The sequence below is a fragment of the Indicator indicator genome, chromosome 1 (assembly GCF_027791375.1).
Source record: "Indicator indicator isolate 239-I01 chromosome 1, UM_Iind_1.1, whole genome shotgun sequence".
Lineage (NCBI taxonomy): Eukaryota > Metazoa > Chordata > Aves > Piciformes > Indicatoridae > Indicator > Indicator indicator.
Window position 1 is genome coordinate 92,594,872 of NC_072010.1, and position 19,741 is coordinate 92,614,612.

The 19,741-nt window shown below is 36.5% G+C and overlaps 1 protein-coding gene across 2 annotated transcripts in view; it reads left to right on the forward strand.

Annotated features, from left to right (window-relative positions):
* Positions 1-19,741, forward strand: part of STXBP5L (syntaxin binding protein 5L) — a 211,833-nt gene that overhangs the window by 65,011 nt on the left and 127,081 nt on the right. For both annotated transcript variants that reach the window (XM_054383024.1, XM_054383032.1), the window contains exons 3-4: positions 14,502-14,583; positions 15,199-15,299. In XM_054383024.1, coding sequence (XP_054238999.1) covers positions 14,502-14,583; positions 15,199-15,299 — 183 coding nt within the window. The remainder of the gene's footprint in view (positions 1-14,501; positions 14,584-15,198; positions 15,300-19,741) is intronic.

A 19,741-nucleotide genomic window follows, 5' to 3' on the forward strand; every position in this document is an offset into this window, starting at 1 on the left:
AATTCAGATAAAGGTAAGTTTAATAAATGCACTTCCCATGGAGAAGCAGAATGCATGCCTCGTTTTCTTGAGAAGGGAAAACAGGTTATACCTTTCCATTTATGATTATGTACCTTAGAGAGCTGGTTGATTGCCTTACCAACAGGAGTGTGTGTTAGCAGTTGTGAAGCTTAACAGTTGAACATTGCTAGTTTGCTTCTGCACTGTTGGCTGAGATATTACTTGTAGTGGAGACATAAATTACCAGTCTGTGAAATCAAGACAAGGGTGATGTAACTAGAAGGCAATGCTTGTTAGGGAAGCTTTCACTGTATTCTCTCTCTTTTGCTTGGTTTGTCTTTTCATTTCTGTGAACGTGAAAGACAAGTGTAGAAGTTAGCACTTGTGAGGCTGCACCTTGAGTACTGTGTTCAGTCTTGGGCACTGCAATATGAGAGAGACATTGAGGTGCTGGAGCAGGTCCAGAGGAGGGGAGCAAAGCTGGTGAAGGGTCTTGAAAACAGGTTTTGTGAGGAGCAGCTGAGGGAGCTGGTGGTGTTTAGTCTGGAAAAAAAGGAGGCTGAGGGGAGACCTTCTCACTCGCTACAACTCCCAGAAAGAAGGTTGTAGAGAGGTGGGTGTTGATCTCTTCTCCCTAGTAACAAGTGATACAACAAGAAGAAATGTTCTCAAATTATGTCAGGAGAGGTTTAGGTTGGACATTAGGAAAAACTTGTGTACTGAAAGAGTTATCAAAGACTGGAACAGGCAGCCCAGGGAAGTGATTGAATTCTCATCCCTTGATGAATTTAAAAGCCCTCTAGATATGCTGCTCAAGGATATGGTGTAGTAGTGGCCCTGGTAGAATTAAGTAGTGGTTGGACTTGATGATATAAAAGGTATTTTCCAACTATTGTGATTATGTGATTCTGTGGAATCTTGATAGATTTACAGGAGAGGTACAATAATCATTTGGCTGGAAGAAGTATGTTATAATGAGAGACCTGAGGATCTCAGTCTGATTTAGCTTATTAAAAAGACTGAATGATGGGTTTAGTGCTTTGTGGATGTCCTTTCATGGGAAAAAAATGGTTACTTAAAAGGTTTTCTGAGCTAACAGTGAAATGTATTAGTGGCTTGAAATTAAAGTCTGACAAATTGTCTTAATATTTAGCAATATATGTAGTTAGTCTTTGACATAAATTACCAAGGAAATTCATAGGTTCATTTCTTCAAATCTTAAACTTTATTGCCTTTCTGGAAGACAAGCTTCAGTTAAGCAAGCAGTATTTTGTTCATTGAGGTAATACAGGAGGTCAGGGTAGACATTTTCAAGCTCCAGCAACCAAGAAAATTTGCTTTTTTTTCCGTTAAGTGTCAGAGAATTTTAGCTATAAAAAGTTAATATCAGACAGATATTAAAAGTATTTTATTATTTCTTATATTTACATATTTTATAATTTTGATTTATATTACTTTATTTTAATATTATATACATGTTATTTTCATATTTTTGCTATTTTAGTGCTTTGGCTAGTGCTTTGTTTCTAATGCTAACCTAGCAATTCTGGTATGATTTGTAACATTGGAACTGGAAATGGAAGAGAGCTAGTGATGAAAGAATGTTAGAGTAAGAGCTTTGGTTAGTATGATCAACATTTGACTACTTCTGATATGTTACAGGGTGATCTGAAATAAATTCAGTGCTGGAAAAATTGAGAGAATCTTGGCAAATTAAGCATGAAGCCGTTCAGTTTTCATAATCTGTCTTGATCAAAAATTGTCAAAACATACCTAAATTAATACAGGACACTTTGACCTGCAAAGAGCCTTGGTGGAGACCTTGGAATTTGTGGTATTTGACTCAAACAAGGCTTAAAACAAAGGAAGAGCTGCACTGGTTTCTGCTGAGCCACCACACCTTTGCTAGTAAACAATTAAAGTACTTTTGCTCCTCACCCTTTCCATCATTTGAAAAATTTCTTCTCTTCAGGAGGCTGAAAAGCAGTGAAGCCATGATCTAACTGTGGCACCTGCATTGTGCTAGAGGAACAGTATTGCCAAGGATATAACTGTGAGACAAACACAGGCAACATCTGAGTTTTTGTATCCAAAGATAATGTCTGTTACAGGAAAGAGAGTTTTAAAAACATTGCAGTAGAGTGCATTAAAGCTGATGTCATAGTCCTGGACACAGTTAGGTGAAACATAATACATAATACACAATATCTTGACATCAAAAGAAATTGAGAGCTATATACTATATACTTATACTACTTAAACACAATCCCTTCCCAAAACAAGGAACAAAAACAATGAAAAAAACCTTTCCCATGAACTTTTAAGTATCAAAAACTGTTTTCCTCTTTCAGCCACTGTAGAGTGTACCACTACTAAGGCAGAATGGGCAGAATAGAGGAAATATGACATTTAGCATTGTAAATTAATTTCCATGTTTTTTATCTCTGGATGCTATTCATTAACAGATAGAGCAGGGAAGGAGTACACAATCTGTATACTCAGCAAGCAGAAGTGCTTGTACTTTCCAGTTGAAGCAAAATCACTGTAGTAGTAGTTGGTGCCGGTAGGTAGGTTGTATTTGCCCTCATTGCAGGGTTTTAATTCAGAAGAAATGAAAGAAAATTGTGTTTACTCTCATGAAAATAATAACTTGACTTGTAACCCTCGCAAAAACTAATCCTCCTTACACTGGTAGGCAATCTTTTCCATCATCCACAGGAAGCTCAACTTTAAATTTTGAGACTTTAATGTTTTGGTGATTTGCAAAATAAAAAATGTTTGAAATCTATAGTATAGAATATATTGAATTATAAACCATTCAGAAGCTTTAATTGTTCTTTGATAAATGTTATTGATTTTTTTTTTGTCAGAGGGACCACTTAATTTTTGTATTATCATTTGACAGTACCATTAATAATAACTCTGTCAGATGATCAGTCCACAATGAATAAGAATGCTGAAGGTTAGAGGAGGCTGTGGGAATTATAAATGTATTTGTGAATTGGATTTAAAATCTACTTTGATGTGCATGGTTTAATTTGACAAAACAAAAGGAATAATTTTGTGATGGTATCGTAGAAATCATGGTGAGCAACCAATGCTATCTAACTCATTGTAGTCAGGGAAATGCAGATCTTTAATCCCAGAAAAAGCCTTGGTGTGATAAATGTAGAATTCTTTTACTCTTGACAGGATTGGCATGGGAAATGTTTGTTTATTGGCTAGAGCTTATAGACTGAAATCAAGCTACAGGAAAAATGGGACACTTAGTTGGGTAGCAAAGGTCTGGTTTAGAAATCTACTCCTTTTATGAGTACAGAGCTGAACTCATTGGCAAATCCATATCTAGAAAAGAGTATTTCACTATGGGGTACAAGAGCACAGGATGTCGTTAGGTTTTCATGTCCTTGTGGAGAAATTAATATAAATATTAAATGTGCATGTTCTGCATAAACACAGCTTAACTTGCAGGAAAGTAGCTGTTGTAGACACCTATTTTTTTCAAGTTCTGATGCCAGTCCTTCAGAGAGAGAAGTTCCAGTAAGAATAAACATTTACTTTTAAAGCATGGTCAGTTTGACCTCATACCTTTCAGAGGCATTTCTTCTCTTCTCATTTACTTACTAATCAGTTCAGGATTTTGTGCTACAAATTAGTGTTATGATGCAAAATATGTAAACTGTATAACATTAAGTTATGACCTTACTTTTTTTTTTTCATGTATTAGCATGTGGATATATTTCATCTTTTTAAGACAGATCCATCAACAAATTTGGACAAGAAGGCCTCCAAACATCATCACTAGCTATTAGTACATCTTGTCAATTCTTGTTTTAATACATGTAATAAAACTCCTGCTTTATCTATACAAACACTGGCATTTCCTTGTGCAAATCTGAACTCTGAATCTGTTCATCTACTATTTAAGATTCTGAGCCCTTCCAAAATACAAAAATCGCAACATAAATCTACGTTGAAAAGAACTGGGAGGCTTATTTTTGTTTAGGATTTTTCTGTTTTGTTGCTTTCCCTTTGTTATGTCTGGAGTATGACAGAAAGTAAATTTTTTTTGTTCCACTGCTATTCCTCAAATTTTAAATACATTTTGCATTACAAAGTTTTGTTTGTCCTGTACCGAATCAATGACTTTCTGGTAGGAATTATCTCACTTTTCTGTCTCTTCCAATCGCTGATCAGCTCATGCTACATGCCTGATAGGTTGCTGTTAGGGTTCTTTTCAGACTGCAAAAGCTGTATCTCCCTAAATGAAACCTAGCTTAATAATTAAAATGAATATGGGGACTTCTTCAGTAGGCAGTATAGATGGCCTATACCATCTCTTGCTTCATCTTCCCAGTTTATTTCCCTGCAGCCTTTCTTCCTCGCATCATACTGCAGATGCAAAAATTAGATGGGGCCTAACACAGATTTTCCTGCCCTGGTGGTTTTTTATACTATGCTGCAGATCTACTTCTTGAAGTAGATAAAAAACCTGTAGATCTTGGCAAAGAGTCAGGAGTGATAAACAAGGGCTGGACTGACAGTCATGCAACTTCAACAATCCCTGCTAGCTCTCCTCATTCAGTAAAGAGGTGTTGAAGGCAACAATCTAAAGAGCAGCTGTCAGTTATCTAGCAGAGCCTCAGCATGAGGGCTATGCTTCAGCTATGGCAGCGTGTCAGTTCTCTCAAATTCTGCAAAGATTAATCCCTTGGAGTAAGGCAGAGCTCTTAGTCTTTTAAACTTGTATTGCCAAGGAAGTGCAAAATTAGTTTTGATCCCTTTTGATTCTTGTCCAACAAGATCTGGAAGCGGGTTATTCTGAAATAATACCATATTAGTATGGTAAATTCTTAAACAGCGCCCTGCCTCCCTGAAACATGCTTTCAGTGATCGACATGGAAAAAGAGGGATCCTGAGAGGTTTTTGTTAGATCCTCTTAAAACCCAAAATGTAGTTGGTCTTTTCTTAAAACGTAAATGCTCTTTGACTTCTTCAGTGCTCACCAACAGTGCCTTCAAACCTTTACCCATGTTTTAACCCATGTTAACTAACCTAATTATGCTTAATACAGGGGGCGTCAAATATGAATGTAATATTACATTTTAACCTGCTGCTGGTTACTTATTTCATGTAAATTGAATGAAAAGGATGATTAACTGCGATCTAGAGCATACTTTAGTTCAAAACCTGATAGAATAATTAAGTGGTTCAGGAGGATTATAAAAGCAATTAAATGTAGATAACATTTAACCTGCACCTTGCACTAGAAAAAAAAAAAAGGAATACCTTCTCCATGTAATTTCTTGCTGAGAATTTACCTTAAAAAAGAGAGTGGGTTTTCCAATAATAGATGACAAAAAACTATTTAAACTCATCGGTCTGATATATGGAATGCCTTTTAACATAGGCATATTTATAGTAATATTTACAGTAGTTCACTTATATTGAACTAAACCTAAGAAAAAAAGCTACCAGATAGTACACTGACATTTTCTCAGACTCTAAATTGAATTTTCTTTTTTTTTCAAGTCTTATTTATTCAGACACAAATGGCTTCATTGCCAGTTTTGACTTCTGCTAATAGTATGTGAGCTCCTGTGTGTTTTCCACATCTATTTTTGCTTAACAAATGAAATTCTGGATGAATATCTTTCTTTATTAAGTGTCAAAAAATAAGTATATTGGCTCACAAAAGTGCTCAGTATTAATATAGCCTAACTGAAATTTATGGAAATGTCATTTTTCTCCTTTTTTTTTTCTGGGACAGGAGTGAAATTACTACCCAGTTTAACATATTGAACCTCCTTTTAATAAGTTTTTGAATGTGAAGTATTTAGTGTGCTGTACCAGAGGCCTCCTGGAATTATCCAATTCTAACCAGATAATCATAGAGCTGATGCAGTTGATGAGGGGTTACTCATAAATGAACAAGCTATGAGCAGTTTCCTGTTAAGTAATAAAATTATTGAGTATTTTAGGCAGCACTGCCCTGCCTGAAGAGAATGGCACATATGACCACAGCATCTATATTATCTTGCAGCTGGGTAAATACTGAAATGTCTGAATGAAAGTGTTTTAAAATGTTTCTTTTTGGCATAGTGATGTTACAAAGCATATTCCTTGGAACAATAGAAATGTCCAATCCAGTTAATGAATCTCTAAACTACTTGCCACTTCCAGAGTTAGGATCAGGTACTGTATTGGGTTTGGGCTGAGCTGGAGTTAATTCTCCTCAAAGCATCTTTCTAGTGCTGTGCTTTGCAGTGCTGTAGCTGAGTGTTGCTGACACACCAGTGTTTTGGCTACTGCTGAAGGAGCACCCAGGCTGTGCTTTTCCAACATTTCCCTGCCCCGAGAGTAGGCTAATGGGACACAGCAAAGCCAGCTGACCCAAACTGGCCAAAGGGGTATTCCATGCCATATGACATCAGCTCAGATATAAGAACGAAGGGAAAGAAGGAAGCGTGGGATATTTGTCCATGGCGTTGGTCTGCCAGAGAACCATCAAGCGTAGAGAGCCCTGCTTCCTGAGACTGACCACCATCCTGCTGGTGGAAAGTGGAGGTTAACATCTCTCTCTGCTTTCGCTTCTTCGCAGTCTATCACTGATGGTGATGATGGTTATCATTATTAAATTGCTTTTATCTTATAACTGGCTTTTGTTATATTTTCCCCTCTCCATTGTCCATCTAAGAAGGGAGTAATAGAGCAACTTTGGTGGTCATTTAGCCCCTAGCCAGGGCCAAACCACCAAAGGTACTATCTTGCTCAGTGCCTGTGTATTAGTTTGATCTAGTTTTTTCCCGATTGAAGTGCTGTTGCATAATATCTCTCTCTAAGGATATACATATTTTTACTTAGATCTCTCAGTTAAACAAGTGTGTTCTGTGAAGTTATGCATGGAAATTTTCTAACATTCTAATATTCTCAGTCTTACTGAGCAAGACTGAAAGTGTGTCATCACTGGATATCATCAAACAGTTCACTTTTACTTCACAGTTGTATTTGCACTGTATCCCCTGCTGCTTATTCCAGTATAATCAGCAGCCTTAACAGGATTAGGATATAATTTTATTTATAAAGTTGAATTCTTACAGTAAATATGGGAATCAGAATATAGGCTCTACTAACACTCTGTTATTGGACGCTCTCCTCACTTTTGTAACCAATGAACTGTCTTGATAGCTAGTGGTCTGCCAATTTTCAGGGACAAAATGTCTCAAATTAATTTGGGGACTTTTCGTTTGTTTTAGCAGGTTGATTTATTAGGCTTTGCAGGTAATTGTGAATGTAGCTTCAAAAGAAAACATTGATTATAGAAAGCATTTATTTTCTGCATGAAGGATTTCCTTTTGAATACCTTGTTGTTCAGATGCTCGTAGTTTTTCAGAGAAGTGTGTAATTATCTCACTGTTTCAGTAGAAAGCTTTCTTCCTTTGTTTCAGTTGTATGTTGATTTGTTAATAAGCCTAAAAAAATTAAGTTGGGGGGGGGGATATTAACACCTAATAAGAGTGAAATCCACAATGTTCTTATTGCCAGACTGAGCACAAAATCAGCCATGTTACATAGCCAGACTGGGAGTAAGACAACAGTGAGCTCGTTTTAAAACATCATAATTGCTCATGAAACAGAAAACTGTAGTTGCGTGGTAGTTGTTGCTGTACCCCTCATGAATTAGCCAGAAGTAATCAAGGCAACAAATCATTATTCTAACACCCCTGACAAAGAAGTTTTTCTTCCCCCAATCTGTGTTAGTCAAAATAGATGATGAAACATTATCAGATAAGAATGAACATTATTTAATCATGTGTTCTGATCTCCTATAGACCACAGAATTTGCTGTAGGACCTTCATCACCTCATTCCCAGTCCAGTGGTTTGGACTGGAAGCAGCATTTGGGAAAACACGCAGTCTCTATTTCCAGTGAAGGCTAACTGCAGTCTCTGTTTAAAAGAGAAAGTGTAACGTGTATTCTCAAGTTCTGCCATGACATGGGTGAAGGCTTAATGTATTATTTCAGCTGTATAACTTTTCCATAACAGCTGCAGGAAGAATTATGTTTGGGGAAATGTCTTTTTATTTTTAGACACATTTCGTTTAATAAGTCTTTTGACCTTTTAAAAAAAGACTTATGTGATCACTTTTCACTCTATCTTCTGTTGTCACCTTTTGATCACTGTCATAAATTGCTAAAAATTCAACAACCACTTAAAAAAATCTCTGCTATAGGAAAATATGAGAAATCTCAAGTAGATTTCTATAGTGGCATAGATTTCTATAGTCTGGTTTTTGTATGAGGAGCACAAACAAAACTTCCTAAAATCTTCTCTGAACTTCAACAAGTTCATTGGTAGAGTATACAAGCAAAGATAACACAAAGGCTAACACAACATTCTTGCTTAACATTTAAATGCAGTGGATTTTAGTATAAAATCCTTGTATGTGGTTTCATTTGTCATCAATGATTGCACATGTGGCAACCTGAATGTGTTAAGTGTTAGGGTTGGGTGATTGGTTGGACTTGATGTTCTTGGAGGTCTCTTCCAACCTGGTTGATTCTGTGATTCTGTGATTCTGGGTGTACAGATATACCTGGAGCAAATGCTGTGTGAAATGCTGGTATCTGAAGGCTGAGAAAAAAAAGAGTTAAAAATGCCTGAGTTAAAGCTACCTTCTTGGTTTGTTTTGTAAGAGAGAGTCTGTCAGGCTACCATCTGTGCCCAGTGCATACAGATGGTCAGCAAATGGTATCATTTGCACAGTCCTCTTAAAAGGCAGTAAGCTGAATAAAATGCAGTTCTGTTATCAATTCTCTTATCTATATCTCTGTATTCTTGTGTAGGCTCTTGATTGTGTTATAGCAACTTTCTGGCTTTGGGATGCTCCAAAATACACAGCCCTTTCATTTCTGGCTCAGTTTGGTTTTCCATAACCTCCAGTGCACATGAATATTATTCTGTCCCAGTTTATTCTCTCTGTAGCTTTTTACCAGATGCATTTGTAATATAATCTTTGCAGATAGGCTTTTCCTTCTATTTTCCCATGTTTGTCATGCCTTTGACTAAACTCGTGCCTGCATTTGTAAAGTCCTCTGAAACAACAGCCCCTGTGAATATAATCAATACACTCTTCACTCACTCCTACAGATCTCCCACTGTAACTGTAAACTCTTAACATTGTTTGTTACTACTGCAAGAAGTACAGCCTCAAAATATAGACTTTTCAGGGTGGCTGTGTAGCAATATGGAGCTCTTATAGGCAAGTAACAAAATAGCTACTTTTCTGGAGGTGAATTTGGAGATAGGTAGTTTCTGATAAATATTATGTATATATTATAGAATTGTTTTGTTTGGAAAAGATCTCTAAGATCATCAAGTCCAACCATTCTCTAACTCTACCAAAGCTGATGCTAAACCATGTACCTCAGCACCACATCTCTGCCTCTTTGAAACACCTCCAGGGATGGTGATTCAACCACCTCCCTGGGGAGCCTATTCCAGTCTTTGAGAGCCCTTTCAGTCAAGAGTTTCTTCTGAGAGCCAACACAAACAGCTGCTGCACACCTTGAGGCCCTTTCCTCTCATCCTGTTGCTTGTTACTAGGGAGAAGAAACCAAGACCCACCTCTTGCTATCTTCCTTTCAGGTAGCTGTAGAGAGTGAGAAGGTCTCCCCTCAGCCTCCTTTTCTCCAGACTAAACAACCCTAGTTCCCTCAACCACTCCTCACAAGACTTGTTCTCCAGACCCTTCACCAGCTTTGTTGTTCTTCTCTGGGCCCACTCCAGCACCTCAATATCTTCTTTGTAGTGAGAGCCCCAAAACTGAACCCAGTACTCAAAAGAGTGACTTCACTGTTTCTGAGTATGGGAGGACAATCCCTTCCCTGGTCCTGCTGGCCACACTGTTCTTGATACAGGGAAGAATACTCAAATGTAACTGAAAATTATTGATGTTCCACAAATGGGATATAAAATTATTCACCTACATGTTATTTGCAAAACATTGTTGGAATAATTACCTTTGAGTATCTGCACTTCACAATTTGCTGTTTCAGGTTTAGGGTTGATTGAGTTTAATCACATGATAATTATATTTGTATTCTGTTTCCAGAACAGATGATTCCTAAAATAACAAAGATCTTGGAAGGCAGACTCACCAAGAGATGAAAATGCATAGCCCTGTGACTGTTGGTAATGCTTGTGCTATCTGCAGATATTTTGGGAAATAAACCAGCATCTAAATTCATAGGGAACAGAAAATTGTGAATAGTGTTGGTGTGAATTTGCATTTTACTTGAATAGATAGTCATATTTTTCATAGCATTCATTCAGCTGTCCATCTGTAGCCTATAAGTATAGACTTGCCATTAAATACAAGCTATCTATATGTATTCTAATCTGGAAGAAATCAAAGTTGCCAAAAGCAAATCCTTCAGCCTGTATATATCACAATAGATGCTTAACTGTTGGTGAGATTAACTCTTACATAATTTGTATGCAGAAACATGGAAATCTATGTCAATAAAAATAGACAAGGCAAAGGTCATTGCAGACCAAAGGCTCACACTGAGTGATGAAAAAAAAATGTTACTATTTATAAAACACAGCACATTTAGCATCTTAAGAGAGCAGCCAAGCACAGCAGTATTGAACCTTTTCATAGGAAAGGGGAGAGAAAGAAAAGCTCTTTAGTTAAACAGCTGCATGAACTCAAGGCATAATGCTTATTGTAAAAGTGAATCCTCCTGTGGTTAAAATGAACCCCACTGAGAGTTATTGTTTAATGAAGCAGCATCTGATGGATCCACACCAAATAGGTGGTGATAAAACTAGGATTAGGTTGCATGTCCTTTTTAGAGAAATTGGTGAGCTCAGCTACATGTAGTTAACAAAATCAAGTTTGGTAGGTGGGCTTATTTTTTTGAAAAGCAGTGGAGAAGTCTCAAAAATAAAGGATCTCAGTGTATTTTGGTTTTATTTATGCAAAAGATGGATAAGACATAGTAAGATACAGAAACTGCAGTTTCAAAGCAGGACATTTCTGCTAATAGAAACTTCATTTAGCAGAGAACGGCATAACGAGATCAAGAGGCTTGAAACTGAAGCTAAATATATTGATTCTACCCATAGCATGACATCCTTAATAGTGAGGATACGTAACCACTGCAGCAATATACTTCAGAGATCATGAAGATGGAATATTTCATGGAAACAGAAAAACAGTTTGAAGCCCAATTCAAGTAGCAAAGCTAGGACTGTGGCATTTATTTCTACCTGAATATAGATGTTCCTTAGAGAAAAAAAATAATGTTATGATAGACTTACAGAAATTCCATGAAGGAATTCTAAAATTATATATTCTAAGAACTGGAAGTAGCTATGTTTAGGACTGTAAATCTAGGTGATGAAGATGATGTTTTCGTAACTTATCTTTTGACAAAATCTATCCTGTGACACAGATGCAACTCACTAACCTTCTGGTTGGTTTAGGTGATTATTATTGTGGTTGAATTTTTCATTCATTCTATTACTTTATCATTTAGTTAAATACATTGGTACTTTTTCAACCAATAAACCACACCACTCAGTGGAATAGATCTTCTGCAAGAAAAGCTGTGCCATATTCGAGTTACATGCTAAATCAGTTTTACAGTTGGTTTATGTAAAGGAGTAACACCAACCCACAAACATCTGCTCTTAGGGTGCTGTTTATTTCTCTCAAACATGTACCAGTCAGTGCAGGTCAGATGACAGGACTCCATCAGGCAAAAATGCTACTCCTGCAGCATCCCACAATTCCCAAATGTTTTGAAGGAGAGGATCTAAATGGAGATTGCCCATTTCTATGTGTGTCTTTTAATAAAACAGTGAGACATGGTTTCTGGTTAATAATCATAACCCCTTGAGTTTTCATTTCTGTACATACATAACTTTTGGTCATGGAAGAAGTTAAGTAATCAAAAAAAGTTAAGAGTTGCTTGTTTGCATTGCTTGGTGTAATTTTCTTGTATGGCAGAGTTTTGCTTTAAAAAAGTTATGTAATTTCACTTTACAAGGGATATTTGTTAGCTGCTTGGCATGTCTTGGCAGGAGGTCCTTTGTGATACTCATGTCCAGTTCGTCTGCCCTTGCAAAGAGGGACAAATCAGACTGCAGTCCTTGTTACTGCAAAAAGATGTAATCTGATACTACTGAAGACTCTCACATCTTAATGAAGAAAAATATGTCTTACCTCTGGACCTTCTGATTCTAATAAGTTAGGTATCTGCTGCAGGTAGCACTGGTCTCAACTCCAGCAATCAGTTCTAAAGTATCTGTACTTTTGGTTCTCAACAAACACACAAGACTTTCAAAGCTATGAAATAATATTAAACTCAGAGAAGAATGAAGAAGAATTTAATATTAATTATTATTGTCAGAGAAGAATTTAACATTAAACTCAGAGAAGAATGGGAGACATCAGATCTGTATGTATCACACAGTAAAAATGAGTTATGGAACAAGAAAGTTGTAGGATGCTGGTGGTCATAGATCATGCTTGTGAGATGCTTTGCATGTTGATGCTTCCCTATGTATATAATCATTCACTGACAGCTTTGGTTTCTGGTAAAGCATACCCACATATGCATGTGCTCTGACATCAGGCATTTAAGATATAGAGAGTATGGATATGACATGAAAGTGTTAGATATATACACCTTGATCTTGATACAACTGACCAAAAGAATTTGGAGGAAAAATCTGAATCAGCTTGTAATATTAGGAAATGATGGAATGGCCCAAGACATGAGATGTAAATTCTTTGTTAGTTATGTATTGTGCTGCCATGGAAGTCTGCATTTTGGAAGCTGAATTCAAGTACTTAAAATTAGGCATCCTAACACAATATTTTAATTTGGTTTTTGTTTTTTTTTTAGAGGGGGGAGGGGTAGGGCAGGGGGAGGTGGTGTAAATAATGATTAGTTTTGGAATAACAGGATGTTGAAATACTATATCAAAACCTGTTTACAAGTGAACACAGAGCAGAATATCCTTTTTCACATTCACAGATGTTAAAACCAGGATTAAATATTGTTTTTAGAAAGATCTTTTTTTCCGTTAGAATGTTATTACTCTCATACTTTCACTGCTTGGTGCACATAATTCTTATTCTACTTGTTCCACTCTAGATCCCAAAAGACTTCCAGGCTTAGTTTTCATCTTTTTTCCTTTTATGTATAAATTAGGATAATCTGTCATGCCTATGAAGGCCTGTGGGAGATCCAACATATTGATAAGAGAGAGAAGATAGTGACTGGCTTTTATGTTTAAATCCATGATGCCTACTTTGAGGTATTCAGATATATCTGTATTAGCCCCCCCTTTTACTGTCTTCATAGATATTCTGCTCTCCCTGGTAGCAAAGTCATTACTTAATAAAAAGGCAAAAGTAAAAGAATGCATTTAGTCAAAGCCTGTACAATAGCTACTTCTGCTGTATGCCCTGGTAGAGTACAGTCCTCTGAAAAAATTTGATGAGGTAAGGTTGTACTCCTCTATGCTTGATGGCAAAGCAGAGAATTTGCAGAAGATGGGCTAAAGTGGCAAGAACATTTGCCAATTCATTGTGTCTCTTATGCTCCTTCTGCTGGAAGGACCTCACTGCAGCTCCCAGAGCGTTTGAAAACAACCATCAGTCGGTGATAATGTTGCTATTTAAGCATCAGTCCTTACTTCAGGGCAACTGGCCAGACTGAAGCAGACAGCACAATTTCTCTCTTATGTTAGTAATTTGTGAACCATTTCAGGGTGAACACTCAGGCAAACAAATGTGAATTATTAGTGCTTTATTTGGGATATGATGAATTAAATTGTCTGCTGTGTTAGGATGCTTCCTAGAAAACTGACTTAGCATGACACTGATGCTGAAGGGTGAGAGCCACTTAATCAAGGCAGTGCTTGTGTAATTTTCATTAAGGACAATCATTAGCTGATGCCATGTATTGATACTGAATATAAAGCTCAAGTTAAAAGGAAAATGCTTGTTTGTTAAAATTAAAGCTCCAGACTGAAAACTGCTCCTCACAGGACCTGTTCTCTAGATCATTCACCAGCTTCATTCTCAAGACCTGCTCCAGGTACTGACCTTAGTCCCTAAATTATTAATACTGTATCTTGATAAGTAGAAAAACCTGATGCATTCATGTGTTAGGTGAACCACTAGTGTGTAAGAAGAAGTGTAAGATGCATTTTTATGTTAATTCATGTACTTTATTTCACAGGCAAAAAGTCCAGGCAAGAACAGATCACTCATAGTTGCATGTATTTCATCCTGATAATGCTGGTACTTTAATTGTGATGTGGAAGGGTGGCATAAATTCTTTTGGTTTACAGAAAGCAAGGAGAACTGAGGTTAATTAAAGGTTAATTAGAGTTTAATTGGGATTGTGTTTGGCCACCCTTCTTTACCTCTGACGATAACAGGAATGTTAGAATCCTTGACTTTGATGGCAACAGATTGGGCAGGCCTGGTGTTGATTGCTACTGCCAACATGAAAGCGGTGCCGCAGTTCTGCAGCTCCAGTTCTTAATCAATGAGGTAAGAACATATTTACTCAGATTCTTCTGTATAAAATTAGTTGATTGAGTAATTTTATGTATTGTAATTGAGTTATACAGCTTTTCATATTGACAAGTAGTGCCAAACAAATAGGTGGCTTATGTCCAGAGGATGTTTGCCATACACCCTTTTAGAAGACCATTTATGGATCTGCAGACAGGAAAAAGTGTTGCCTTCATATACATCAGCATAAAGCACTGAACAAAAGGCAGTCAATATATTAATGTGTGCACGTAGATGTAAAATCCAATAATTTACTAAATATGCTGCAATAGTCGTGTTTCAAATAGAAATTAATAAATGAACCAATTCTTTCTGCGGAAATATATTGATAGTTCTGGCTGGAAACTCAATAGTTGGGGGTATGTTGCCACTCAAAGCATGAAAAAACAATTGCAGAGGTCATCAATCAAACCAGCAGTCTTTGTAAATGGTTTGTCAAAATCAAGTTGAGATGACATGGAAAAAAAGCGACCATTTTTCATAAACTTTGTCCTTTTCTACGGATAAATCATTACCAGTAAGGATCAGTGAAGAATAATACAAAATCTGCAGAAAAGTAATATGTTATGCTGTATTTTGTGTCTGCTCTAGGGTGCTTTGGTCAGTGCAAGTGCAGATGATGCACTTCATTTGTGGAATCTCCGACAGAAACGACCAGCTATCCTACACTCTCTGAAATTTAACAGAGAAAGGTAAGACTATGTGACACTAAATAAATAATAAATAAATAAACAAACAACAACAAAACCCAAAAAACAAACTCGATTTCTGGATTTCTAAAAATGCATGCCTATTAATTTACCTTTCTGCACTTGGATAAGTTTCATCTTGATTTTTTTTCTTCCTTTGAGTCTGCTTTCTATAGAACAAACACTCCAGTTCCTCTTTCTACAGCCTTCTCAGAACTAGAAAAATTTTATCTGCTTTTTCTCAAAGTGTTTTTCATTTTACCTTGTATTTCTATGAACCAGTGTGAACAGTAGTGTGTTTGCTTCTCTTAAGAACAGACACAAGGGCCATGATCCTTTGGGCTGATTTGTTGTTCAGTACTAGCCAGAATACTGAATTTATTAATATTATTTTCTCTACCTTGAAAGGGTTTTATTTTTGTTAAAAACTAGAAATTTAGCAGAAATAAATTATAGTTTGGTAAACTATGGTTTATGGATTTTACTTTGTTAGTACCTAATTATAGAAATCTCTACTGAAAATAGATGAAATGGGTGGTTGTGATTTTCAAACTCAAACAAAAGCTGATCATTTTAATCTGCATTTGGTCATCCAAGTAAAACCTGCTACACTATTACAGAACTTTAATGCTACACTTGTATTAGTATTAAGGAAAAGTTGTGTGTTTCTATGAAGTAATTAGGCCAGTAGTCAGAAGGCCAAGATTCAGTGCATAAATGCTGCAGTTGTTTTTTATGAGTCATTGAACAGTAACAGTTTTCCTGTACTTCACTTCCGAGATGGATTTTTTTTTTTTAATTTGAAAACATAGATATAATACATGGTATGGTTTTGTCTGGAAGTTTAAGTGATACTGTGATTTCCTTAGTCAATATGTGCATTCCTTAGTCAATATATTACCTCTCCAATGAAGACAGACTGTGAGAGAGTTGGGGCTGTTCGGTCTGGAGAAAAGAAGGTTCTGAGGTGACCTTATTGTGGCTTTCCAGTATCTGAAGGGGACCTACAAGAAAGCTGGGGAGAGACTTTTTAGGCTATCAGGTAGTGATAGGACTAGGGGGAATGGAATGAAGCTGGAAGTGGGGAGATTCAGGCTGGATGTGAGGAAGAAGTTCTTCACCGTGCGAGTGGTGAGAGCCTGGAATGGGTTGTCCAGGGAGGTGGTTGAGGCCCCATCCCTGGAGGTGTTTAAGGCCAGGCTGGATAAGGCTCTGGCCAGGCTGATGTAGTGTGAGGTGTCCCTGCCCATGGCAGGGGGGTTGGAACTAGATGATCCTTGTGGTCCCTTCCTGACTGATTCTATGATTCTATTCTATGAGTCTATGCAACATTTATTAAGGTGCAGCAACTCCTCTCAGGTATTTACATATTTGCTTATGCAGTGGTGAAAAGATATCAGTACTTTACCGGAGCTGTGATGTTAACAGGCTCATCAAATCTCTAACAGTAATCAAGTAAAAGGGCAGCAAGTCTGGACATTATTATGGAAATAGCCTTTTTCTTTGTCATTCCTTACTCAGATAAATGTATTTGCACTTAAATGTCACCAAGTTGCAAGTTTTATGGGGGGAAGTACTATGTAATAATTTAGAAAATATACATCCTAATTCCAAAGAGTTTATAACCTGTAGCAGATGTATATAAAGCATTTTGGGTCTGCACAAGGAGATACAAAAAAGAAAAGTTATATGCACATTTGATAGCTGCTTCTGGATGGTAAGTCATTATTTCAGGTATGTTGAATATCTGGATCTTGGTATTCTCATCAGGTAGATATATTATCCACAATTTGTCATTGATAAAAATAAATATTGTGGAAATCATTCAGGTACATCTTGATCTAGCTATCCCAGCTAGTAACCTTCTCTACAACCTTAGGAATCAATACTTAGAAGAATGAGGCATCTGTTCATCTTTTTGCCTGCCATTTCTCTTCAGAGGCAGGAGCATGATAGCCTCTTGGTCAAAGTGTTACCAGAACTTCTTGATAAAACAAACTCACACACATTGGGACTTTGCTAAGAGTAAAACATTTCTCATCACATCTACCTGAATGTTCTTTTGCTTCTGACAGCCAAAAACATTGGGCAAAATATTCGAAAGCAATTTATTTGGAATACTGGAAATCTTTGTGTAAAAAAACAAGTGTATAAAATGGCTTTTTTGAACTGAGGTTTAAGAAGGATCTGAGGATGTAGATATTTGCAATAAATGCATTGCTAGCATTTATCAGTCCTAGCAAGTTGTGAGTAAAAAAAAAATCCCCCAAACTGTTAATTCTTTTATGCATATTTTAAGCAATGGGTACAAACACTGCCATTTAAATATTTTTTATTATCACATCAAAGGCTGTGAGGCAAATATCCTGTTACACTGCTATATAATATTTTCAAAGAAATAAGTCCAGTTTTCAATTTAAAAAATAGTTTTCAGTAAGTATGAAGAATTAACTGCGTAGGCAGTTCTTTTCTTCTCAAGGTTCTGTAGCACTGGCTTATTTGGGGGGGGGGTGGGGGGGGTTGTATTCAAGCACTTGTCTCCATAATAAAATCTCTAATTTTTTTCTGTCTTTTCTTATAAATTAATTTCAATTCATCTAACTTACAATTTTCTAAGCTTGATTACACATTTAGTATGTAAAAATCAACAGAAGCCTCTGGGTAAGTAGCAAAAAACCAAACACACAAGCAAAACAAACAACCCCCCCACACACAAAAAAAACCCAAAACCCAACCCAACCCTAAAATCCTAATTAACCCTCTTATTAATGTGGAACATTTCTCTGTGTATAGACCCAGCAGTTAAGTCCAAAAGAGTGCCTTCATTTTTTTTCTCCTGAATATATTTTTTGCGTTAGAGTACAGAAGTTATGAATTATGTGATGCTCAGAAAAACAGCAAATAATGGTTGCCTTAAGCCATTTATGACAAAAATGGCTATAAGGGGAGTTTGGGACACTGATAAAGCAATAAAATCAAAATTTATTTTCTTCAGGAAATTCCAAACTCTGTCTTCCAAAAGTGAATGTCATCTTAACGGTTGGGACAGTTAAAAAAATTTATTTTCCAACTCTCCTCTTACAGGGGAGGTTTAGGGGAGTCAAGATTCATACTGGAGAGAAAGATTCTTTTATCTTATTTTAAGTTAGTGACCCAATGAATGAGCTGGGTTTCATTTTCTTAAATGGGGAGAAATGCTTGTTGACAGAAAATAGTCTTTAAAATACTGATGCATGTTTTGAGAAACCACTAAGGTATTGAAAGGGGCCATGCAGGGAAGTGTTTGGAAAGTCAGTCTCATTCTTACAAGAACAGCATTTGTAATTTAATTTAATTTTAGTTTCAAATAGCTTTTACAGATTCAAACACAAAATTAGTCAGATGTATTTTACCTGTGAAAATGGAGCATGTGGCTGCTTCAGATTTTCCTATTTTCATGTCTCTCTCTTGAGGATCTCATAAAATTGTAATTTTATCCATGCAGTGTATTTCTCTCCTTGATACAGTTTGTTTCAGATATTTTTTTTCTGTACATTTCCAGATTTACTGATGAAGTAATGCAACACAATGCACTTCTAGTGAAAATTCTAGATTTTATCTGCTTGAGACGAGGAAGATAATTGTATAAGTCCAAAATCTTGATTAATTGACTCCAATTAGTTAGCTTTCATGTAGAATTAGTTTACTCTGAGTTTTAAAAATATTTGATATATGAACCATAGAGCTGTTAGGTTCCCTTAAATGAATGACTGACTTTGGGTGCTAATCAGTGCACCAATCATCATATTGTTGAGCAGTTTGCCATTTGCTTCTGTTTCTTGACATTTAAGATTGGAGGATAACAGACTAAAAGCTGCTCTTAGCAGTGTTTCTGTATATGTTTATGTAACTACATAAGTCAAATTTCCCCAAGTGTATACTTCCCCTCTCCCTCCTACCAAAGTAAAACCCATGTTTGTTCTTCAGATGTTGGTGACAACGTAGATATAAAGAGCAAAGAACTCTTGCATGCGGCACACTGGTTATCTTTCATTTACCATGTTGCATTCAGGATTAAGATATTGAATGTTTTATGAATAATAGTTCACTAACAAAATGCACTTTTGTAGCCGTTATGTCATAGTCTTCAACATCAGATTTTTATTACTTTTTTTTTATTCTTCGGACCTATTGTTAAGCTAATTCTGGTGCATCATTAGCAGTATTAACTTGTCTCTGATAATTCACTGCTCCTTCACTAAGTGTCGCTTTGGAGCAAGTGTAGAACACTGAAGAATGAGCCCTAATGGCAAACTGGCATTTCTGTTCTATGATGTAATGCTCTAAGATTTTTTGCAAATTATATGTTTTTGCCCAGTATCATATACATTACATGAGACGTGCAAAAGAAGTTCTTCACCATGAGGGTAGTGAGGCACCATAACTGGATGCCCAGCAACATTGTG